General features: G+C 35.2%; 1 protein-coding gene across 3 annotated transcripts in view; it reads left to right on the plus strand.

The window, feature by feature from the left end:
• Window positions 1-25,678, plus strand: part of BRIP1 (BRCA1 interacting helicase 1) — a 182,294-nt gene that overhangs the window by 6,858 nt on the left and 149,758 nt on the right. For all 3 annotated transcript variants that reach the window (XM_061390217.1, XM_061390216.1, XM_061390218.1), the window contains exons 4-6: window positions 655-828; window positions 7,070-7,197; window positions 8,976-9,095. In XM_061390217.1, the coding sequence (XP_061246201.1) occupies window positions 655-828; window positions 7,070-7,197; window positions 8,976-9,095 (422 nt within the window). The remainder of the gene's footprint in view (window positions 1-654; window positions 829-7,069; window positions 7,198-8,975; window positions 9,096-25,678) is intronic.

Genomic DNA, 25,678 nt, shown 5'->3' on the forward strand with positions numbered 1-25,678 from the left:
ACAGATATCAAAAATGATATTATGAAACATGTTTTTTGAATTAGAAGTATAATGTGGGAATGATTTAACCCTTTTTTGTTTACATTATTATTTACCATATTGAACTTTCAAGTTCTTCAGTTAGGAAAATAGCAGTAATTAAGAATGTAAGTAATTAAGAATATGCTTTAGGTATACTTAGTGTTTTAATATATTTCAGTAGTGGTTGTGCCTCTGTTACATTATTAATCTTTGACTATTACTAGATTTTTCTAAATCATTTGTTAAATGATTAAGCTAAATTTTTTATTAGCTTCTCTCTGTATATTTCTGGCATACGTGTTTCTCTCCTGTCCTCATTCGATGTTGCAGATTGAGTGATCAGCTTGTCCAGATTTGCCAGGTAGTTTTCTGATTTTGGAGAAGGAAATGGCAACCCACTCCAGTACTCTTGCTTAAGAGAATCCCATGGACAGAGGAGCCTGGCGGGCTACAGTCCATGGGGTCGCCAAGAGTCAGACATGACTGAGCAACTTCACTTTCACTTTCTGATTTTAGCCCTGAAATTCTGAATCCTGGGAAATCTGCTAATCTTGGGCAAAAAAAGGGTGGTTGTGTATGCTAGCTGTGAAGAAAGATGAATGTTTTTTTAATTGGAGATTCTTTCGTTTTTAGGGAAGCCAGTGGATGAAAGCTTAAGTAAGAAAACTGAAGTACCATTGTCATGTTGTTGTACATGCCATTCAAAGAACTCTGCAAACAGTGATGTGCACCAGCGAACTTCGCATCATTTCAGCAGTCCAAGTACACCACCTTCTGAAAGAAATGGCACTTTGTCAGGTTCTCAAGGTAGTTTATATTTTGCCTGGGTCTGTTGGTATCTGTGATAGGAGTGTTAATTATTGCTGTTATGATACCTAATGTAGATAAATTTGGTTAGCATAATTGGTTATGTATTTCCACCTGATTTCTCTGGAATTATTTTAAATAATACATGGAATGGTCAGAAATCCTTGAACTGTTTTCCTGGCCTAACTTTTAATTGATTCAAACATGTTGCTAACATAAACCATTTTTAAAGAGGGCAAGGCAAAATTAATGATACTCAGAAACTGATGTTATTTGTAGGCAGTGTTATTAGTTATATGATAGAATTTTATAAAACATATTGATCTGTAAGCATAAGACAAAATCTAATTAGCCTCACTTATTCTTGGTAAGTTTGCCTGAACTTCTGAGACCAGTATCCTATCTGAGAATCAGCTATGTTTCAAGTATGATCCTTAAATGTGTGTGTGTTAGTCACTCTGTCGTGTCCTACTCTTTATGATCCCATGGACTGTAACCCACCAGGCTCCTCTGTCCATGGAATTCTCCAGGGAAGAATACCGGAGTGGGTTGCCATGCCGTTCTCTAGGAGATCTTTCTGACCCAGGGATCAAACCCAGGTCTCCTGCATTGCAGGCAGATCCTTTACCATTTGAGCTACCTAGGGAGTTCTTACTAGATTTAGTTAAGAGAAATATATTATCAATAACATAAGGTTATTAATTTAAAGATATTTTTTGTGCTTTGACTGTATGGAAAAGATGGATCATTATCTGCTGAAGTCAGAAACCTAGGGCACATCCTATACACTTTGCTTTTCCTTATTCTCCCATATAGATTTCTGTCTCCATTGATATCTCTTAGTCCAGACTGTCATCTCTTGTTTAGAGCATGTAATAACTCCTTTCCTGCTTTCACTCATGCCATTCCTTAACTAATGACAGTCCATGGCTGGGAGAAAAGAGGTTGCCATGATTGACTTATGTCTAAACATTATCCACTTTCTAAAATCAAGGATGGATTCATCTTCCACTAAAGTACTTGACTGTAGAGGATGTTAGCTGCTTCAACTGAAGTGTGTTTCTGTTGGGAATGAGGACGAGGAAGTGGACTAGATACTGGAGAGGTGACCACTTGTGTTGTCTACAGGGTTTTGACTGTTAACTCTCTTGGCTTTCCTTCCATTCCTTCAAAGGGTCATGCTTTCTCCTTTGCATGTGTTAACGTCTCTTCTGAATCAGGTTCCATCTTGTTTACTTGCTCTTCCTTTAGCTCTCAGCTTAAATAGCCTCTTTAAGGCAGCCATACTGCTCTTTCCATCGGATTAGATTTGGTTTCCCTGTTATGTTCTGTCATTTCACTGTGTACCTCTCCTTCATAGCACTTGTTACAGCTTATATTATCCATGTGCTGGTGTGCATCTTTTATTAATCTCTGCGTCCCCTAGCAGACTGTATAGTCCATTAGATCAGGAACTATGTCAGTTTGCTTATCATTGCATAGCTAGCAGAGTGCCTAGCATATAGGTAGTAGTTAGATAAATACCTTTTGTATGAATGAATGGAATTGATTTTGAGCTAATTATAAGAACTCTGGCTTGTTTTATGTACAACCTGAATTTTTTTTTTAAAAGATAGCTTTATTGAAATATACATGACATAACAAACTCTGTATATTTAAATGGTACATTTGGATGAGGTTTAACATAAGAGTATTTCCCTGAAACTTTCGCCAGCATTAAAATAGTGAATATTATCTGTCACCTTCAAAAGTTTACTCATGCTCTTGTGTTATTCCTCCTTCCCACCGCTAATTTATCCTCCCCAAACTCAGGTCTCCCACATTGCAGGTGGATTCTTTTACCGTCTGAGCCACGAGGGAAGCCCTGCAAACTGTTTATCCAGTCACTTGTTGTTGAATATTTGAGTTGTTACTAGTTTCGGGGCTGTTATTACAAATAAAGCTGTTAGGAACGTTTGTTTATAAGTCATTGTTATGGACATGTGTTTTTACTTTCCTGGGTAGTTATCTAGGAATGTAGTGACTGGATCACTTATTTTTAACTTTTTAAGAAACTTCAAAACTGTTTCCCAGAGTAGTTATGCCATTTTACATTCCTGCCATCAGTGTATGAGGATTCTCGTTTTTCTACGTCCTTGCCGACAGTGGTGTGGTAATCTTTTTAGCCATTCTAATAAGCTTATTGTTGCTGTTCAGTCACGGTCACGTCCACCTCTTTGTGACACCATGGACTGCAGCACACCAGGCTCCTGTGCCCTCTGCTATCTCCTGAAGTTTGCTCAAATTCGTGTCTGTTGAGTTGGTGATGCCATCTAGCCATCTCATCCTCTGCTGCCCCTTCTCCTTTTGCCTTCAGTCTTTCCCAGCATCACTCTTATAAGCTTCTAGTGGTATCTTATTGTGGTTTTATTTCACATTTCCCTAATGACTTGTGATGTTGAGCATCTTTTCATGTGCTTATTAGCCATTTGTATATCTTCTTTGATGAACTGTTGAAATCTTTTGCTTGTTTATTGTTTTCTCCTTATCGTTAAGTTTTAAGAGACCTGGCGTGCTGTGATTCATGGGGTCGCAAAGAGTCGGACACAACTGAGCGACTGATCTGATCTGATACATTTTTGAGTACAAGTTTATTTTTTTAATCAAATTTAGGTTTTACTTTTAGGTCTAAGGGTTAATTTTTGTATATGGTGTGAGTGTGGATTCAAGTTCTTTTATTTGGCATATGAGTATCTAATTGTTCAGCACCATTTATCAAAAAGGCTGTTCTTTATCTGCTGCATTGCTTTTTTAACTTCGTAAAAAATCAATTTTCAATATGTATGTAACTTGAATTTTAATATAGTTGTGAGTTAGAGTTATTTAGAATAATCTTTTCAAGGATCAGATGGGGTAAACCTGGGTTATATTCTGATACTGTCTTTATATTTTTAAGTAAATTCTTTAGAAATATGTAACTTAAATATAGAAAAGCACACAGAATTCTAAGTGTATAGCTTGATGAATTTTCCCAGAGTAATTACACTCATGTAACTACCACCTAGATGAAAAATAGGACATAGCCAACGCCCCAGTGGCACTTCTCATGTTCTTTTCCACTTGGTATTCTTTCTCATTATAGGTAGTTGCTATTTTCCCTATGTCATCATTGATGAGTTTTGCTTCTTCATAGAAATGGAACTATATTTGTACTCTTGTGTCTGTCAACTTTTGCCTAAAATATTTCTGAGATTCATTTGGGTTGTTGCATAAAGTAGTGGTTTTTATAGCTTTATTTTATGGTATATAATAGATTATATGCCATAATTTATTAATTCATTCTACAATTGTTAGACATTTGGATGGGTTCTTATTTTGGTTATTGATCTTTTATGAATATTCTTATTCTTTCTGGTACAGATAGGTAAATATTTTCTATTAGATATATAGCTTGGAATAGAATTGCTACTTGTGGTGTATATGATTATGTTGAGCTATAGTAGATAATGCCAACATTTTCCAAATGACTGAACCAATTTTGCACCCCTTTGCCCTTCATCTAGTAGTATGTGGAAGTTATGTTGTTCAGCATTCTTGTTAGCACTGGATATTTGAGTCTTTTTAAATTTTAGCCATTCTGGTTCCTTTGTGGTGTTCTTGTGAGTTTTAATTGATATTTCTCTGGTAACTAATGAGATTGAGTGTCTTTTAATGTATTTATTGGTCATTTGAATATCCATCCCCTTTAGTGAACTACCCCTTCAAGTGTTTGCCCATTTTTCTGTTGGGTTGTTTCTTACTGATTTCCAGGATTTGTTGTTGTTTTAAATATATTCTGAATATACTTAATTTCTTTATAACCTTTTATTTTAAAGATTTAACAACGTTGGTAAGCTTCTTGCAAACTCCCCTACTATAAAGACTGGGAAGATAAGCCTTTTTGTATATGCATATGATATAATTTTTTTTCATGAATTGGAGTTAATCATATTTGACACATGGCAGTTTAGTTTTTCTAAAACTGGATTATTGTTTTTGGTAGATATTCCATACCCTTTAATGAGTCCTACGAATTTGCCCCTTGGTTTATTTGGGGAAGGGAGTAGCAAGCTACTCTAGTCTTCTTGCCTGGAAAATTCCATGGACAGAGGCGCCTGGAGGGCTACAGTCCATGGGGTTGCAAAGAATTGGACACGACTGAGCGGCTAACACTTCCTTGGCATTGGCACTTTTACCATTTTGAATAGGATAATTCTTTGTTGTAGATAATTCTGTCCTGCACATTGTGGAATGTTTAGAAGCATCTCTCAGGCCTCAACCCACTAGATGCCAGTAGTACTCACCCTCCTCCCATCTTGTGACAATCAAAAATCTCCAGATGTTGCCTAATGTCCCTGGGGTCTAGGGTGGGATTGTTAAAACTAGCCCAGTTAAGAATCACTGATCTAGATTTGTTTGTGGTTATTTTACTAGTTTGCCAGGAAATTGTAGAGCTCAAAATTACATGTGTTTTCTAAAATATGTATGGGAATATAAAGGACTAAGAAGAGCCAAGACAGTTTTCAGGAAGCAGGTTGAGGTGAGAGGACGTGATCTGTGAGATATCCTGATTCGTTATATGTATATGGCTATAATAATTAAAACAGCATGGTATTAGCATAGTGGAAAATAGTGGAGAACCCAAATTCCATTCTACATGTATGCTGAAACTTGATTTTTTTAATAGAAGTGCTTTTGTAGAGCAGAGGGCACAGGGGTTTTCCCATAAGTAGTGAAGCCTCAATCATGTCTGACTCTGCAACCCCATGGACTGCAGCCTGCCAGGCTCCTCTGTCCATGGGATTTTCCAGGCAAGAATACTGTAGTGGGTTGCCATTTGACTATTAAATATCCGTAGGAAAAAATTAAAATTGGAGTCCTACTTTACTCTATACACAAAAACTCATGCCAGGTAGATTAAAGACCTAGGTATGAAAGGCAGAACTGTTAAGATTTTAGAATATAATGGGTTTCAAACTGTGTTCCCAAGAGCCTAAGGAAGAAACATAGCATATAGGGAGAAGGGGACAATGGATCAGCTTAGAAATCCTAAGCAATATTTCTTTAAAAAATATAGTCCTCCTCAGAAAAAGCTTGAAAACCAGTGCTGCGTGGCACAGATTCACTTCTATGTTTGTGCAAACTCGAACTTCTTTTTTTGAAAATGGATTGGACCTGCTGCTCATAGGGCTTTCTCCCCTTAATAGTCTGTAAATTGTATAAGGCCAGGAACTTTTTTCTTCATTGTTGTCCATGGTGTCTGGAATTGTATGGACTCAATATAATAAATGCTTGAATAAATGAATTGAAACTCTGGAAGTGGAGGGAATGTGTAGAGAAGAGCACAGAGTAAGGAAGGTATTTTTAAGAACTCTCACGTTCTAGGGAAAGGGAGAAACCACTGTATAGAACAGTTAAGAACGGTGTTACAGAAATTAAGGAGAAAGGAAATGTGTTTGTTATGTTCCAAGAAGACAGAGTGTTATGTTTGGCTGTATGCCTAGAGGTTATACATATGGATTTTGGAGTCAGACAGCGGGAGTCAAGTCACATGCAGGCCTTGCCTTTTACTTGCCACGTGATATGAGCATGTTACTTGACTTCTTTTAAAACCTAGTGCTCACATTTATAAAATGGGGATCATATTTGGTAATTAAGAGGTCACTGATAAACGAGATTGAGCTTTCAGGATTGTGGAATTAAAAAACAGATTTTAGGAGCTTGATTCTACTGTGTTTTTAGCCTGAAGATCATAGAGAATTTTAGTAGAAAAGAAACATTAAATAAGGCACTGTAAATAAAGATTTTTATACAGATGAAAAGTTTTTGAGAGACTCTTAAAGTTATATTTTTTAAGCCACATTATTGGAAGTGGTCTACAAAAGCATAAACCTATTAAATATCAAGGCTGGACTTTTCCTCTTGAGAACATTTCTTACAATGTTTGCTCTTTGTTAAGTAAATTCAGTGATAAATAACTGATTTTAAAGATGTTTAGCATTTCATATTTTAAAGTATGTTTTGAAGTTATTAGAAATGTCAACATCTTTTTAAAAATTGAAGTGTACTTTATTTACAATATTATATTAGTTTCAGATGTACAGCATAGTGATTCAGTATTTTTACAGATTAAAATCTTACATCCCAACTCCAGTTTTTTTTCCTGGAAAAATTGACTAAATGTAATCTACTTATGCTAATTTTTTATGACTTCTTATATAAGACTCTCCTGAAAAAACTACACTGGCTGCAAAGCTATCTGCTAAGAAGCAGGCATCTATGTACAGAGACGAAAATGATGATTTTCAAGTAGAGAAGAAAAGAATTCGACCCTTGGAAACTGCACAGCAGGTAAACAGTCTTGGCAGTGAAATAATCCCATTAGTTATGGCTGAACAAGGTAGTCAAGTATCAGTCGTTTTCAGTGGCATGTGAAGAGATTAGTTGGATAGTGTCAGATATAAATTTAACGATCAGTTACTGTAATTTCATTTTATATATTTATTCATTACAAAGGAGCTTGTTATAGTAGATTATTCATAGTAGCATGTCATTAAAGTGAAACTGAATGATGCTTATTTATATTTAAGAAATTTGATAGTAAAACATTTACTTATGGCATGTTATAGTAATAGAGTTACTTTGTACTTTTAACTGCTCTGTTTTTAATCTAACAATGGTGTTTTCTTTTGGCCAAAATACCTCTGATACAAGTATTTAGGTCAGATATTTTTAATATTGATAGTTTTAATGTAATGATAAGGATTACTGTTATTTATTGAGTTTTTATTATGAATAATTATAAAATGTTTATTTTTAAAGACCAAAATTACTAGAAGTTTTAAATGAAATATACTTTTAATAGGTGAATAGAGTTCATGGCGTTGAACTCTTATATTTTCTCATAGAGTTCATAGCATTGAGGTAGGGAGACTGGACTTTAATAGATTCAGTTACAAATAAAGATTATTAATTAATTAGCATGTCATTGTAGATGATTGTGTATTTTTAATTGAATATTCTCAAAAAATGTTTGCATTTTTATATAGTTTGTTCCATGTATAATCCTAACTTCCATAATTAAACCTTGTTTTTAGAAATAGAATAAATCCATTTTCTAGTTTTATATTTGGAAAAGTCCTAATTACAAATGAAGTGTGAATCTTTAAAAATTTTTACCAGTGGGACTTCCCAGGCAGTCCAGTGGTTAAGATTCTGTGCTTCCATTACAGGGGGCATGGGTTTGATCCCTGGTTGAGGAACTAAGATTCCCACATGCTGTATGGTGTGGCAAAATAATAATAATAATAAATTGTATTTAAAAAAAAATTTTACCAGCAAAATGTGTACTTACAGTTGGATGTTGTGAAGTAGGGTTCAAAGTACATTTATTCCCTGATTTCATTGGCTTTCATTTCTTTTTTGATAGTAATGAATTATTAGTAGAAATGCTTTTTTTCCACTTCATAGTTTGAGTACATAGGTTTTTGGGAAGTAAGAAAAAGCACATGTAGTTTGGAAAGAAAACAGTGGTATTTATAAAAAAAAATTAGTCAAATACAGTTTGGATTGTTAGTTATCTAACAAGTAATATAATAATAGTAATCAAATAATTTATTCTATCATGTAGGAAATAATGAATATTTACATTCAAATTTTTTATTCTGTGTTTTTTTTTTTTAATTTAGAATAAGCTTTTCATGTTTAATTTTCCAATTGGATATGTAGTTGGACTTGGTATAATGCTATTCTTGGTGTCCATATGGTGGGACTATTTTGTGGGAAGATCATTTTACAATGCAGAGTTTTGATACATCACTAATTAAAGCTATTTTGGTTGGAATTTGAGAGATATTACTGTATTCTGTTTTATTTAAGTCTTGTAATAAAGTGCCTGTTTGTTAGAAATTTGATTGTTATGGGGGAGCCTGGTGGGCTGCCATCTATGGGGTCGCACAGAGTTGGACATGACTGAAGTGACTTAGCAGCAGCAGCAGCAGTTAGAAATAGTCTTTTTTTTTTTTTTTAATGCTAAAAGCGCACACTATAGCTGTTTTGATCTTTGAGAACAACTAGCCTCATCAAACTTTTAGTTTACAATAAACTTCAATTTGGTTCTGTATTTACAGATCAGAAAACGTCATTGTTTTGAGAAGGAGGTACATCATTTGGATGCAAAAGTTGCTTCAGAAAAGACCACAAAACTCAACTCTCCATTAGGAAAGATAAACTCCATTTCTCCACAGAATGTATGTATTTATGACATTGTTCAGTTTAAAGAAGGCAAATGTGGTATTTGTTAATGCATTTTTGAAAAAGAGAAAGACTATATAATCAAGAGTAGAGAAAAACTCAGAAGTCTTAAGTGCTGTTGCATGTCTACTGCTGTGAGAAATGGGAAACCTGTGCTCTTTGTGCCCGTTTCTTCACTTATAAAATAAGAGAATTGGACTGAGATGAGCTGTGAAAAGGTTTTTTTTTTTTTCCCGTCTTGTACATTCTAATGTTTGTGAATTCCACTTCCTAAATTTCTTTCAGTGTTTTTAGGGCATCAGTTCTCAAGGATTAGGCCAGGGAACTCTGGAGATTCCTGAGATTGTTTTTAGGCAGTCTGTGGGGTCAGAAGTACTTTCATAGTGATGTTAAGATGTTACTTACCTTTTTTTTTTTAAACTGTCTTCAGTGTTTGCATTGATGGTGCAAAAGTGAAGACTGGTAAAACTGATGCTTTAGCACGATCAAGATAGTGGCACCAACTTGTGTTAATAGTAATTTTCTTCTCTGTCATTAATGCATAATTAAGAAAAGCCAGTTTCACTTAAGAATGTCCTTGATGAAGTAGTAAAAGTTACTAATTTTATTAAATTTTTCACCTTTAAGATTTTAATTCTGGGTTAAGAATAGTTTTTGTAAAACACTTTGACATTCAGGAGTAGAATGGTTATCTTAAAGAAAAACACTTGTAAAATAGTTTGAATTGTGAGCTGAACTAGTCACGTTTTTCACAGAACATTGTTTTTACTTCGAAAAATAACTGACAGACTGTGGTGATTCTTGAAAATAAAGTGAGCCTGATAAAATTTGACCTTTCAAGTGAAAAATCAGAATTTGAAAAATTGTATATACCACTGTGAGGTTAACAGTTTTCTGATACTTAAAAGACTTTTTTCTGATGATATTTATTTGTAGTGATATTATATATGTGACTTTTTGATATTATATAATGAAATATGTTAACATTTATTTATAAGATCTGTAAAATCAGTATACCAAATGTTTTCAAAATGACATGTTTATGATATTACAAAATGATGCCTGAAAAGATTCATCCAAATGCAAGAGAGACCAATGGACATTTTTCTTCTCACCATCCTTAGGCAATGACAGATTTTTTTTTTTTTTTTCAGTCACTATTGGCTAGTTTTCATTGCCATAGTTTTATTTGAATGGAATCATGCTTGGTAATTTTTTTATTGAATTCCAAATATTGCGAATTTTCCCTTGCTAAATACTGGGTATTGTATTTCTACAAACCCTCTTGACTTTTTTTCTGGGATGCAGTTATTACTTGGAATCATCTTGATCCTTTTGGGTCTTGCTTTTAGGATGTGTTAGGGAGGACTTGATCAGGGTTTAGTTTTGGGCTACCTCAGTAGAGGCTGGCTCCTTTTGAGTCCTCTACCTAATCATGCTTCATGAATTAAGACGTTTTCTAGCCTAGCTGGTGGGAACGGGCACTGTTCCATGCTCTACGTGAGTGTCTCATTTCAGGTGGTTCTTGGCCGCTGTCTTAGATTGTCTCCTTATTGGTGTGTGCTGATCAGTACTCTACTAGATACTTGAGAGGTCCTTCTGCAGACCTCTGGAGTTCATTCTCTGTGCAGCTCTCTCCTTTCTGGTATTCTTATCTCAGAACTTTATTGATCTCCCTGAACTCTCAGCGATATCTCTTCAGGTTGAGTTTTCTGGGCTGTATCTGGGTTTCCCTTCCTGGTGCCACAGCCTGGAGACTCTCAGCACAACAAGCTGAAACAATCATAAGGCTTAATCTCCTTTGTTTCCCATCCCTCAGGGATAACTCTTCCTTACCGGATGTCCTGTATCTTAAAACTATTGTTTCATATAGCCTGTATTTTTTATTGTTGTTGTTCAGGTAAGGGATGAAACAAGTCATTGACAAATTCCAAAAGTGTTTAGATGGCTTATAAAGCTCCTGTTTACTTGTACAGACTTTAAGCCTTTATAAACTTTTTGCATTCTTTTTCTCTTTCTCCTCCTTCCCACTCTGTTTTGACTGACTTCTAATTCTTCAGGAAGCCTTCCTTGGTGTTTCCAGTTTTGAGTTAGATTCTCATCTGGAATGTTCCTTGTATTTCTCAGTTTTTGACACTTATTACTCTTCATATCTTCTCCACCTGCTCTGAGTTCAGTTACAGACAACACCAGGTTCCCTAGTAAACTGAGGCCTCCTTGAAGACTGTGAGTGCTTTATTCATTTCTGTTTCAAGCACCTAAGCTCGTGCCAGGAACCTAGTTGTAGACTGAGTGAATCCATACCGTAATCCCTGCCCTCAAAGAGCCTTCTTTTAAATTCTTGAAAATACTAAGTTGGGGTGGGGGGAAATTGTCAGTTATCTTCAGAGAAGCCTTGTTGGGAGAAGTTGTCTCAGTCAATAATAATATATGCTTTGTGTTTGTCTCTGCCAATGTTTCCTTGCTCATTTTCTTTCATAGTACCTTATTGTCTTCATAGCCCTTACTGTTTGAATTTATTACTCTACTTGTTTATTATGTGTTTGTCCTGTTAGAATGTAATGTCAATCTTTTTCACAAGTATCTCTGGTACTGAGGATTAGCATATGGCATATATTTAGCCTGTGGCATATATATTTGTTGGTAGAATCTTACTGAATTCTTATGATGACTGTGAGGCAGGTACTATTGTTATTCTCATCTTATAGATAAGGAAACTGAGAAGTAATTTGCCTAAGGTCACAAAGCAGAAAATTGTGGAGTTATTATATCCTACCTAAGCAATCTGATGCTCTGGCAGATGCTCTAATTACTTTATTATACATTCTCTAAAATGCCTCTCAGAAATTCTGGAGCTATCTAAACAGTATTCTAACATCAAGATAAGGAAAAAATTATATAGAAGCCTAAAGCAGAAAGAAATCAAGTCTAGAGTAAGCTATGATTGGATAATAGCTAAAGTGAAATAGAGAGTGATTTTACTTTTAATTTCATTTTGGTTTTTTTAAAGACAGTGGACTCAAATCAGACAGTCTGGGTTTTAATCACAGTTCTGCTCTTTACTACTTTTGTAACCTTGATTAAGTTTTTAAACTATTGCTACTTCAGTTTCTCGTTTGTTAAATGGGTATAGTATTTGTCTTATAAAGCTGCTAGAGGATTAAACAATTTAATACTTATAAAGTGCTTAGACTGTACCTGGCATATCTTGATGCTTATTAAGTGGTTCAGTTCAGTTCAGTGCAGTTCAATCGCTCAGTCGTGTCCAACTCTTTGCGACCCCATGAATCCCAGCACGCCAGGCCTCCCTGTCCATCACCATCTCCTGGAGTTCACTCAAACTCACGTCCATTGAGTCGGTGATGCCATCCAGCCATCTCATCCTCTGTCGTCCCCTTCTCCTCCTGCCCCCAATCCCTCCCAGCATCAGAGTCTTTTCCAATGAGTCAACTCTTCACATGAGGCGGCCAAAGTACTGGAGTTTCAGCTTTAGCATCATTCCTTCCAAAGAAATCCCAGGGCTAATCTTCAGAATGGACTGGTTGGATCTCCTTGCAGTCCAAGGGACTCTGAAGAGTCTTCTCCAACACCACAGTTCAAAAGCATCAATTGTTCGGCGCTCGGCTTTCTTCACAGTCCAACTCTTGCATCCATACATTAAGTGGCAGGTGGTAGTAAAAGTAGCTGCAGCAGCAGTAGTAGTAGCAGCATAGTTGTATATTTTTATGCTGCTGATAAAAGCTATTATACTGGTTAATAATATAAATTTTTAAAGTTAGGTTTATAATTAATTATCTTAATTTGTGTTGATGATTACGACTCAACCTGTTTAGAATTTAGGTTGCTTGACCAAGAAGAGCTACCATTGTCCTGGCTGAGTAATTTTAAACTTAATTTTAAACTAAGTTCTTAGATTGATTTCTTGTTTTGGTTGTGTACTATGTTGATCGTCTATTATGATCTCATTGGCAAAGTATAATTGTATCAATTCATGTGTATTTGTATTTTTATATCAGGTATTTTTTTAAAACCAGAAATTATAGATTTTCTTTCTTGGGTTTAGCTGATATAACTCTGCATTACCTTAGAAATGGAGTATTTTTCATAGGTGGGTGATTTATTATCCGTACTGTTAAAGACGTGGGTTTCTGGCAATCTTCTTGTAAGTTTGAAGATTTATTGAACAAGCTAAATCTCAACTAACTCTAGTAACTCAAATGATAACATTTCACTAGTGACTTTTTACTTGTAAGAAGACATACGGGATACTTGCCATACTAATTAAGCATGCATACAGTAAATTTATCAGACAGCAGAGTACTTTTGCAATGACAGAAAAGACCATATGGCTAAGCTCTAATATTTGTTCTCTTTTTTGCTAGTCTATACTGAAAAGCATGAATATATAAAGTAACTTTATGGAAAACCCCACAAATACTTATGTAAAATGATCTATTATTTTCAATATTTTTTTCTTAACAAAGATAGAGTAAGCAGTTGCAATAGAAGCATAATTAGTACAAAATGTAAAGTTTTAGCTAATGTGAATGTTTCTTTCTTTTATACTTTAGTAAATTGTTAGAGAAGGCAATGGCAACCCACTTCAGTACTCTTGCCTGGAAAATCCCATGGACAGAGGAGCCTGGTAGGCTGCAGTCCATGGGGTCGTGAAGAGTCGGACACGACTGAGTGACTTCACTTTCACTTTTCACTTTCATGCATTGGAGAAGGAAATGGCAACCCACTCCAGTGTTCTTGCCTGGAGAATCCCAGGGATGGGGGAGCCTGGTGGGCTGCCGTCTATGGGGTCACACAGAGTCGGACACGACTGAAGTGACTTAGTAGTAGTAGTAGTAAATTGTTAGTAAATTTAGTAAATTTTAGTAAATTGTTAAGAAAACCTCTAGTATTTTGTATTTTGGCTGTCATCTTAATTTTAAAAGCTTGTGGTAGCATTTGTAGTAAATCTTACATGGATATTTAGCACTAAATAATACATCTTATTTTTCAGAGAACCAGGGCTAAACCTTTTCATGGCTATAATATAATAAAGAATCATAGGGATATACGTAAAGGTCATTTATTTAAAGAAAGGAGTCTTTGAGTATAGTAATATTTTTTTTACCTGCTAGAAATTTACTTTGGTTTCTAGTTCAACTTTTTTTTCTCTTTCTCTTTTCTAATGAAGGTATAATTGACATTTAATATGTTAATTTCAGGTGTATGGTATAATGGTTCGTTATTTGTATACATTGGGAAGTGATCACCATAAGTCTAGTTAATATCTGTCACCTTATGTAGTTGCAAGGTTTTTCTTCTTATGATGAGAGCTTTTAATATTTACTCTCTTAGCTTCTGTCAGGTATGTAATATAGTATTATTAACTATAGTTGCCATACTCTACGTTACCTCCCCATGACTTATTTTATAACTGAAAGTTTATACCTTTTGACCTCTCTCATCCATTTCTTTTGCTCTTCACCCCCCTCTCTGGCTGCCACTAATCTGTTCTCTGCATCTGTGAGCTTGTTTTTTTTGGTTTGTTTGTTTGTGTCTGCTTTTAGATTTTACATATAAATTTGTCTTTTTCAGTCTTAGTCCATTAAGTGTAATATCCTCCATGTTCATCCATCTTGTCCCAGATGGCAATATTTCTTTTCTTTTTTTTTATGGCTGAATAATGTTCCATTTTGTGGGTATGTGTGTCTGTGTGTGGGAGCACACGACTGAGAACGCATTCAACTCAAAGGGAGCATTTATTTTTTAGAAGAATAGTTATTTGGATTTGTAAATTAATGGTTTAGTTCTCTTATCTCTTGTTGTTCAGTCGCTAAATCGTGTCTAACTCTTTGCGACCCCACGGACTGTAGCCTACCAGACTCCTCTGTCCATGGGATTTCCCAGGCAAGAATATTGGAGTGGGTGGCTGGTTCCTTCTCCAGGGGATCTTCCCCACCCAGGGATTGAACTCAAGTCTCCTGCATTGGTAGATAGATACCTTTCTACTGAGCCACCTGGGAACCCCTTCTCTTATCCCTACAAAGATAAAATGTTATCGTTTTCATACATTTAAAGTCTATAGTTGTATTATTTTCTGGATAACTTTCCCCTATAAATTAAGTGATAAATTAGTTTAATGATTTCTGTTTATTTCTAAATTTGACATTACATTTTTTATGTTTTTCTTTTAAGTTTTCTTAGTTATGAAAATAATTTAGCTTCTAACCTGTGAATTAAATTGGGTAGTTGTCTTTTTACCTTCCTATTATCTCTAGTCAGCTTCTTTACTCTTCAAGTCAGAAAATGTCAATACTTCCTCTCTTGAATAAATTAACCTTCCAGTGTCCCTTGCTTTTCCCCATTCCTTATATTTTCAGATTCATGTTTTTTATACAGTTAATTCATATGTCAAAGATCTAGTGAGGCATCAGGCTCCGTGGTCAAAACATGGTTAAGAAAAAATACTATATTTTAGAATAGAATACTACCTTTCTGATGGAAAAAGCAAGAGAGTTCCAGAAAAACATCTACTTCTGCTTTATTGACTATGGCAAAGCCTTTGACTGTGTGCATCACAACAAACTGTGGAAAATTCTTAAAGAGATGGGAATACCAGAGCACCTGACCTGCCTCTTGAGAAATCTGTATGCAGGTCAGGAAGCAATAGTTAGAAGTGAACATGGAAGAACAGACTGGTTCCAAATAGGAAAAGGAGTACGTCAAGGCTGTATATTGTCACCCTTCTTATTTAACTTCTGTGCAGAGTACATCATGAGAAATGCTGGGCTGGAAGAAGCACAAGCTGGAATCAAGATTGCCGGGAGAAATATCAATAACCTCAGATATGCAGATGACACCACCCTTATGGCAGAAAGCAAAGAATTAAAGAGCCTCTTGATGAAGGTGAAAGAGGAGAGTAAAAAAGTTGGTTTAAAACTCACCATTCAGAAAACAAAGATCGTGGCATCTAGTACCATCACTTCATGGCAAATAGATGGGGAAACAGTGGAAACAGTGACAGACTATTTTTTGGGGCTGCAAAATCACTGCATATGGTGACTGCAACCGTGAAATTAAAAGACGCTTGCTCCTTGGAAGAAAAGTTATGACCAACCTAGACAGCATATTAAAAAGCAGAGACATTACTTTGCCAACAAAGGTTCATCTAGTCAAAGCTGTGGTTTTTCCAGTAGTCATGTATGGTTGTGAGAGTTGGAGTATAAAGAAAGCTGAGTGCTGAAGAATTGATGCTTTTGATCTGTGGTGTTGGAGAAGCCCTGGACTGCAAGGAGATCCAACCAGTCCATCCTCAAGGAAATCAGTCCTGAATATTCATTGGAAGGACTGATGCTTAAGCTGAAACTCCAGTACTTTGGCCACTTGATAAGAAGAACTGACTCATTTGAAAAGACCCTGATGCTGGGAAAGATTGAAGGCGGGAGGAGAAGGGGACGACAGAGGATGAGATGGCATCACCGATGCAATGGACATGAGTTTGAGTAAACTCCAGGAGTTGGTGATGGACAGGGAGGCCTGGCATGCTGTAGTCCATGGGTCGCAAAGAGTTGGACACGACTAAGTGACTGAACTGATATTACCTTGTTCCACCACTTATACTCGTTTTTCTAGAATTTATTTATGTGTATGCTCTTAATTCTTTTAATAAATCCTCAAAATCAGTGAGGTATTTTCATAGACACATTTTATGCTTATTCCTGCTGTTTATTTAATAAATGCCAACATTGTATATATACTTCCACAAAAGTAATTGTATTCCTTGATTTATATTAGTATTCATTTTTGCCTAGTGTGTAGAGAAGAGTTGGGTCCAGCAGAGTGCGCTGTTGGTCTTCAGATAAAGTGTTGATGTGCAAAGCCTTGGTCTGTTTTTCTTTTCCTTCTTCTTATACCACTATCTTGCTTTCTTTTCTGTCTCTTTTTCTCTCCCTCTCTTCACCCCCCACTGCCCTTCTCTATCTTCCTCTAGTGCTTAATATATTCTTTAGGATCTCAGGAGAAAATGACCAATTTATTTTGAAAAGTCATTGTTTTACAAGTCATTTTCTCATAGTTTTACATTTTATTTAAGATAACTGCTTAAGTAGTGGAACAATGCTTACCATGTTTTAGGAACTCTTCTGAGCATTCTGAAAATACTACTTGACTTGGTAAATACAGGTTCATGTGAGCTAATGGTTATTGCCAGTCCATTTAAGTTTTGTGTGAATTTGACAATTTTCAAAATAAAACAAAAGAATTTAATTGAATCCCTATGATAACCTTATGTGGAAAGTATTAATATTTAATGACAGATGAGGAAACTGATTCCCAGATTAACTTCATGTCATGAAACTGATGAGTAGAGGCTGGTTTAAAACTTAGGCATTCTGGCTTTAGAATTGATACTCTCAACCATGTTACTGTTCTTCTTCTGAATAGAGTCTTCCAGATGACCTATAGATTAAAGACAGTTTATTTTTGTACTCTCATAGATAATATTATATAGATAATTCATTTAAGATTCGTTGCTCTTTTAGACTCTCTCAATACCCTATTCTTTATGATGCTTACCAAAGTTTATGATTACGGGTTTATTTGTAGGTTTCATGGTTTTACTTACCTCCTTGCCAGGCTGTCGCTAAGAACAAGTGTGATGTCTCTCTTGTTCACTTTTTTATAACCAGCATCTGGCGCAGGACCTATACCTAGTAGGTATTCATATATTTGTTGAATAAATGAATGGAAAAATGACTAACTTTAAGAAAGTGTATTATTTACCACTGTTTCTTACAGTACACTTTAAAAGTTATAGTTTTTTAATGTCCTAGCACACAAAAATAAAAGATCAAATAATGATTTCAGGGACCAAGAGGTAAAACTGGTATTTAATATAAACAAAAGATTAGAAACAACTTTTATTTTTCTATAGCTTCTGTAGGAACAAGTTGTTAAATAATATTATCACCTAGATGAAGTATAGTTTATTCAAGGCAGCAAAATTTTAGAAAACTGTTATATGCCATAAAATTAAGATGATAACTTATATTTCTATAAGAGTTAATAATAACATAGTGATGGCTTTTCAGAATATATATTTGCGCCAGGCAGTTTCTATGTTCTCTCATATATCCTTACATCAGCTCTGTGAATAAAATAGAGCAGATATTAGTCTCGTTTTATAGGTAAGAAAATTGACGCCCAAAGATATGTTATTTGATGATGGTAATAGTTATAGGTATATGATAGAATTGTGATTTGAGCCTACTTCTAAAATAGAGTTGAATATAGATTCATGGATTATAAATGCTGGAAAAGAAGAGAAAAGGAATGGCTGGGAAAATGTTTTGTTTTCTTGTTGACTGTTGAGGAAAACAGCAAAGTTGGCAAAAAAGATTTTTATTCCATATATCTGTCATTAAAATATCTTCTTTTAGTCATCTTGCAGTTAGAGAAGGTTAAAGTATCTTAAACATTTTGTGTATTCTATCTAATAAAGAGTCAAAGGAAGTTTTAAATTCAAAAATAAATAGGACTATACATTGTTTGAAAAAAACCTGTATTAGTATAAACCATTACAGAGTAAAAATTATAATATTCTCCCTAAACTATTACTCCATCCCCCTTTCTGCTTCCCAGAAGTATACAAGAGGAACACCTTCATGAGAATCTTTCTGGATTGTTTTGTATAAGTTTACTACAGATATTTTTCATAGTTCTTCTATAATTAAATTTTGTTTTTACATTTAACTCTCTTATTTATAGAGTTTATTTTAATATATTCATGAGGCCAACCTTTAACTATGTGCTTTTCCAAGTAGATGATCAGTTGTCCCAGTGTCAAAATTTTTCCTGATTTGAAGGTTTGCTATTATCATATACTAAATTATTATATATACTTGGATTGGTTTCCAGACTTTTTTTTTCTATTTGCCTTTTAATTTTTTTCAAAGCATGTATGTATATAGTCAGAATCAAAGAATTCTAGTGGCTTCAAACAAAAAGCAGTAGACACCTGCCCTTGTTCTAGTTGCTACCATTTCCCGCTATGTGGTCACTCATTTTTAATTATTTTGCCTGTTTATTCTGATATTTATTTATCTTTAAAATGATAAGCACTTACAGTCTTTTTCTTGAATTTTCAGTTTTGGATAACTTCTGTTTTCTTCCTACTGTCTAATTTTTTCATTACTTCTCCCCTTCAAGCCTCACAATGTTTGCTGTTTATATTATTATAATCATGTAAGTATCATTAAAAACTGAGCCAAGAGTTATATTATGATTACACTCCTTTGCCCAAACCAGGTTTTATTTTTTCTAGTGCTTAAATGTTCGGAGAAGGCGATGGCACCCCACACCAGTACTCTTGCCTGGAAAATCCCATGGATGGAGGAGCCTGGTAGGCTGCAGTCCATGGGGTCGCTAAGAGTCGGACACGACTGAGCGACTTCACTTTCACCTTTCACTTTGATGCATTGGAGAAGGAAATGGCAACCCACTCCAGTGTTCTTGCCTGGAGAATCCCAGGGACGGGGGAGACTGGTGGGCTGCCGTCTATGGGGTTGCACAGAGTCGGACACGACTGAAGCAACTTAGCAGCAGCAGCAGCAGCAGTGCTAAATGTTAGTCATGTTATTTGCTTAGTTTTCGATATATCTGTAACTATTTATCTCTAAACTCAGAGAGAACTTAAATTCGGTTAGCTCATTCAAATGCATCAGATCAAGAATAGCCATATTTTTAAAACTCTCAATATTTAGTGAAAATAATGAAAAAATCCTTTTATGATGTTGAATTTTAGTATCTATAGTTTAATGATTTTTTTTTTTAATACAAAAGTACTATCCTTAGCAAAAATTTGGAAACGATCAAAATGTGTATTCTGGTTACTGATATTAATCTTTAATTCAACTATCCCCTCAGTATCAAACCCTGTTATTCTGCTTGCTGTCCCCTTTTACACACACATACATTTAGTTACCAGTTTCTGTGTAACAAACCAACCATTTATTTAGCTTACTATTCTGAGGGTCAGCTGGGCTCAGCTGTGCATTTCTCTTGATCTCAGCTGGGTTACTCATGCCATCCATGGTTAGCTACAGGTCAGCAGGACAACTTTGCTTCATAGTGTTGGCAGTTGGCTAGGACATGGGACCATGGGGTGAGAATCTCTCATCATCCAGTATACTAAACTCAGCTTATATATATAGGTGGCCCCAAGGAACAGCAAGAGAGCAAGCCCCAAATACCTTTTGAGCCTCTATTTCCTAATATCCCAGTCATCAAAGCAAGTCACATGGCCAAACCCAGATTCAAGGGATAGAGTTCATCCCTTGGTGAGAAGAGGTACAAAATGACCTTGCAAAAAGGGTTTACATATAGAAATGAGAAAAATTTGTGGCCATTAATATATATATGTGTGTGTGTGTGTGTATATATATATATTTATATATGTAAAATACATTATGCATATACTTTTTAAGAACAAAATTTGGATAGGATTTATTATTAAAAAAACTTCTTGAAATTATTTGGCCATACTGCAAGGCATGCAGGATCTTGGTTCCCTGACCACAGATCAAACCTGCTCCCTGGTGGTGAAAGTGTAGAGTCCTAATCACTGGACTGCCAAGAAATTTCCATTAAAATTTGGACTATAGTGTATATAGCTTTAACTTTTCACCTAATGTGTCATGTTGTAGAAAAGGCTTTTAGAAATCCTAAGTAGTTTATTTTGATGCGGTTTTGATCTAACTTTTTTTTTTTCCTATGCCAGGAGTTTGCAAACTACAATCCACGGCCCAGTGCCTGTTTTTATAAATTTTGGGGATCACAGCTTACATTCATTATATATTGTTTGTGGCTACTTTTGTGCTACAATGGTAGCATTGAATAGTTATGACAGATACCACGTGGCTCACAAAACTTAAAATATTTACTCTTTGGCCCTTTAAAAACAGTTTACCAATCCTTGTCCTGTGCCAATTGTGTAAGTGAGGCCAGAAATTGGTGGCCTTAGTGTGAACCTCTTGCTTTATCTGCAGATTTACCTGAGGGCAGGGTGATAGAATGGATGAGTAATTGCCTGAGTGAGTTTCCTTCAGCTCCAATAGTTATGATTTTTTTAAGAGCTTGTAGAAGACATAATAGTGACCTCTACAGTGGAAATAGAAAGGATTATTCTCAAAAATTTCAAATCTCCATCATGCTGAATGAACTTCATGGTGAATGTTTCGGAAAGATTTGACGGTTACTTTTGTTGATGTGTAGAAACATTTAATACATACAGCAGTCTAGCTGATGTGTATACACATTTAGTGATAGCAGAATCTACAGTTGCCATTTAGAAGCTTTTCACTCAGTGATCGTGGGAACGGAAAAATAACTTTACCTTAGAAAACTACATGTTAATTGACCAATTTTCTGACCAGTAGATAGGCAGATAGATTTCTTTATTAAAATTTTTAAAGATTTTGACATAGTCACAGCATTATACAGAAATTAGAAATACAGTGCAAATATATATATTTTTTCCCATGAGCCATTTGATAGTAAGTTACTCATGTGATGTTCCATCACTCTGGAATACTTTTAGTGTCCATTTTCTAAAGCAAAGACATTCTTTAATAAAACCATAAAAGTCAGGAAATTATAATTGATTCATTGTTATCTAATATTCAGAACCAGATCAAATTTTACCCATTGTCTCTATGAAGCTTTTATAGCAGAAATGTCCATCCAGATCAGAATCATACATTGCTTGTATAGTTGTCATTTTGTTATTTTCTTCAGTCTGGAGTAGTTCCTCAGTCTTTCCTTGTCTTTCATGACCTTGACACTTCAGAAGACTATAGCCTTTCTAGAATGTCTCTCAACTTTGGGTTTTGTTATCATTAAATTACAGTTATGTATCTTTGGCAAGAATGTTACAGAAATGATGCTGCATTCTATCTACTGCATCTTATGAGGCAGCAAATAATTTCATTACATTACTGATGATTACTTTGATGACTTGATAAATACGCTAGGCATCACTGTAAAGTTATCTTCCTTCTTAACTGAAGACTTCGTAGGGTGGAACTCTGAAACTATATAAATAGCATGTCTTTATCAAACGTTCAGTTTATTCATTTTATATTTATTTTTATGGACTTATGATTTTCCATTTTATTAAGTGTTAATCCATTATATGATTTGTTTAAATGCTCAAGTTGGAGTTCAGTTAAGTTGCTTGTATATTTCTGACGTGTCCGTTGTTATTAGAGCACTTGCTTTCTGGCATAGTAAGATGTTCTAGGGTCATCTCTGTCTTGTTTTCCTCCCCTAGTCCTAGATTCATCCATTTTTCCAAAGAACCTTGGTTTCTTTTAAATATTATTTAGAAACCAGGTTTTTGATACTGATTTTACCCATTGCTATTGGGGTTACTGTCCCAGGCCCTTTAAGCAGACAGAACTAGGCAGTATGTGTCTGTGTAATATATGTGCGTGTATATACACACAAATATATATATTTACAGATACATGTTTCTCTATTTGTATGTTAAAATTATGTGTTCATAACAATATATCCAATTCCAGTTCAACACCAGAGAGTTCATTCTATTTCTTCCTTTTTATAATTTTAAATTAAAAACCTATTCCTAGTTTTTCAAAACGTTAAAAATAGAATTACTGTACGGTAATTCCATTTCTAGGTATATATATCGCAAAGAATTGAAAGCACATATTGAAACACATGGGCTTCCCAGGTGGCACGGCAGTAAGGAATCCGCTTGCCAATGCAGAAGGCACAAGAGATGTGAGTTCAGTCCCTGGGTTGGGAAGATCCTCTGGAGGAGGAAATGGCAACCCACTCCCATATTCTTGCCTGTACACCAGTGTTCATAGCAGCGTTATTCACAAGAGCCAGAGAGTGAAAACATTTATGTATCTATTGAGAGACGGATGGATAAACAAATATAGTGTATACATGGAATATTTAGCCCTAAAAGGAAGGAAGTTCTGACACATGCTACAACAAAGATTGACGATATTATGCTAAGAGAAATAAGCCAGTTAGAAATGGACAAATATAGTATAATTCCACTTGCAGTTTACTTTGTATTTGTGTATTGATGTGAGAGTTGGACCATAAAGAAGGCTGAGTGCTGAAGAATTGATGCTTTCGAACAGTGGTGCTGGAGAAGACTCTTGAGAGTCCCTTGGACAACAAAGAGATCAAACAAATCAGTCCTAAAAGAAATCAACCCTGAATATTCATTGGAAGGACTGATGCTGAAGCTGAAACTCCAATACTTGGGCCACCTAATATGAAGAGCCGACTTACTGGAAAAGACCCTGATGCTGGGAGAGACTGAGGCAAAAGGAGAAGTGGGTGGCAAAGTATAAGAGGTTAGATAGCATCACCGACTCAATGGACATGAACCTGAGCAAATTCCGGGAGATAGTGAAGGACAGAGGATCCTGGCATGCTGCAGTCCACGGGGTCTGCAAAGAGTCAGACACAACTTAGTGACTGAACAAGAAATATGTTGCTGCTATAGAAATAGAACTCATTTTTGTATATTGACCATATAACCTTCAAACTTGCTAAATCACTTTTTGGTTCTAGTTGAAGATTGGCTCTTTGGAAGATTTTATAGGGCTTTCTAAATACAGAGCTATATGTTTGCATTCTCTAATAAACATTATTTTACTTTTAGTATTTGGCTTTAATATGTTTTCTTATTTTATCTTAGTGACTAGGATATGCAGTACAAGGTTGAATTGGAGTGGTGAGAGTAGACATCTTTGTTCAAGTTTCATTGGGGGAAAAACCCATTAAGAATGATAATTGATATCGGTCTTTTGTATATGCTGTCTATCCAGTTGAGGAAGTTTCCTTCTATGCCTAGTTTGTTTTTTTTTTTTTTTTTCTTTTTGGCCACACCTCAGGGCTTGTAGGATCTTATAGTTCCTTCACCATAGATGGAACCCATGCCCCCTGCATTGGAAGTGTGGAGTCTTAACCTCTAGACTGCCAGGAAGTCCCTCCTTCTATTCCTAGTTTTGCTGAAAGTTTTATAATGAATGAATGTTGAATTTTACATTTTAAATCTTATTGCATCCATTAGTAGGATCACACGGTTTTACTCCTATATCCTGTGGATGTATTGACTTATACTGTTTGCTTTTTGGATGCTGACCCAACCTCACACTCAAATGAAAGCTGGAATAAAACCCACTTGTTCATGATGTTGTACCCTTTTTATATCTTGCTAGATTTGATTTGTTAAGTTTTGTTGAGAATTTCTTGCATATATGCTTCTTAAAGATACTGGTCTTTAGTGGTTTGTGTATGTGTGTATACATTTTATTTTGTTTTGATATCAGGGTAATGCTGACCTTATGAATTGGAAGTATTACTTAAATTTTTGATAGAATTCACCAGTTAAGCTATCTGGGCCTTGCAACTTCTTTTTGGAAAGAGTTTCACTTATATATTTAATTGCTTTAATAAATATAGGACTATTCAGATTTTCTGTTGCTTCTTGTGTCAGTTTCAGTAATTAGTATCTTTCAAGAAATTTGTCTATTTTATTCAAGTTTTTAAGTTTATTGTCATAATATTCAAAATATTCTCTCTTTAAAAAAACCTGTAGGATCTATAGTGTTATTCCCTCTTCATTTCTAATACTCAGAATTTGTATTTTTTTTCTCTGTATTTTTTGATCCATCTGGATAGAGATTTATACATTTTTATTATAGTTTAAAAACTTTTGTTTTTGTTGATTTTTATTTAATGTTTTTCCATTTTCTGTTTCACTGACTTCTGCTTTTGTCTTTATTTCCTTCATTTTGATTTTTTTAAGATTTATTCTCTTTCTAACTTCTTAAGGTTGAAGCTTAGATAATTGATTTTGAACCTTTCCCCCCTAAGACAACCATTGAAAAGTATACATTTCCCTCTGCTTTCTGTGCATCACACAGATTTGTATATTATGTTACTTTTCCCCTCATTTTCCTATTGATTTCTTTTTGACCCAAGATTTATTTACAGTAAATAAACACTAAATAGTTTTTTCCCCTGATATTTTTCTCTTACTGATTTGTTATCTGTGTGGTTAGAGAGCATATTTTGTATGATTCTAATTCTTTTAAATTTAATAATCTGTTTGTGAAATCTCTGAATTTTTAGAACGAATATGTATTCATTTATAGACTACTCCTCTGCTATTTGGTGAGTTAGTCTATAAATGTCAATTAGCTCAAGTTGTCTTGATTGTGTTGTACATGTCTTCTGTATCATATTTTTTTTGATCTGCTTATAAAGCAGAGATGGAGAAGGCAATGGCACCCCACTCTAGTACTCTTGCTGGAAAATCCATGGACAGAGGAGCCTGGTAGGCTGCAGTCCATGGGGTCGCTAAGAGTCGGGCACAACTGAGCGACTTCACTTTCACTTTTCACTTTGATGCACTGGAGAAGGAAATGGCAACCCACTCCATTGTTCTTTCCTGGAGAATCCCAGGGATGGGGGAGCCTGGTGGGCTGCCATCTATGGGGTCGCACAGAGTTGGACATGACTGAAGCAACTTAGC

Source organism: Bos javanicus, chromosome 19 (assembly GCF_032452875.1).
Source record: "Bos javanicus breed banteng chromosome 19, ARS-OSU_banteng_1.0, whole genome shotgun sequence".
Classification (NCBI taxonomy): domain Eukaryota; kingdom Metazoa; phylum Chordata; class Mammalia; order Artiodactyla; family Bovidae; genus Bos; species Bos javanicus.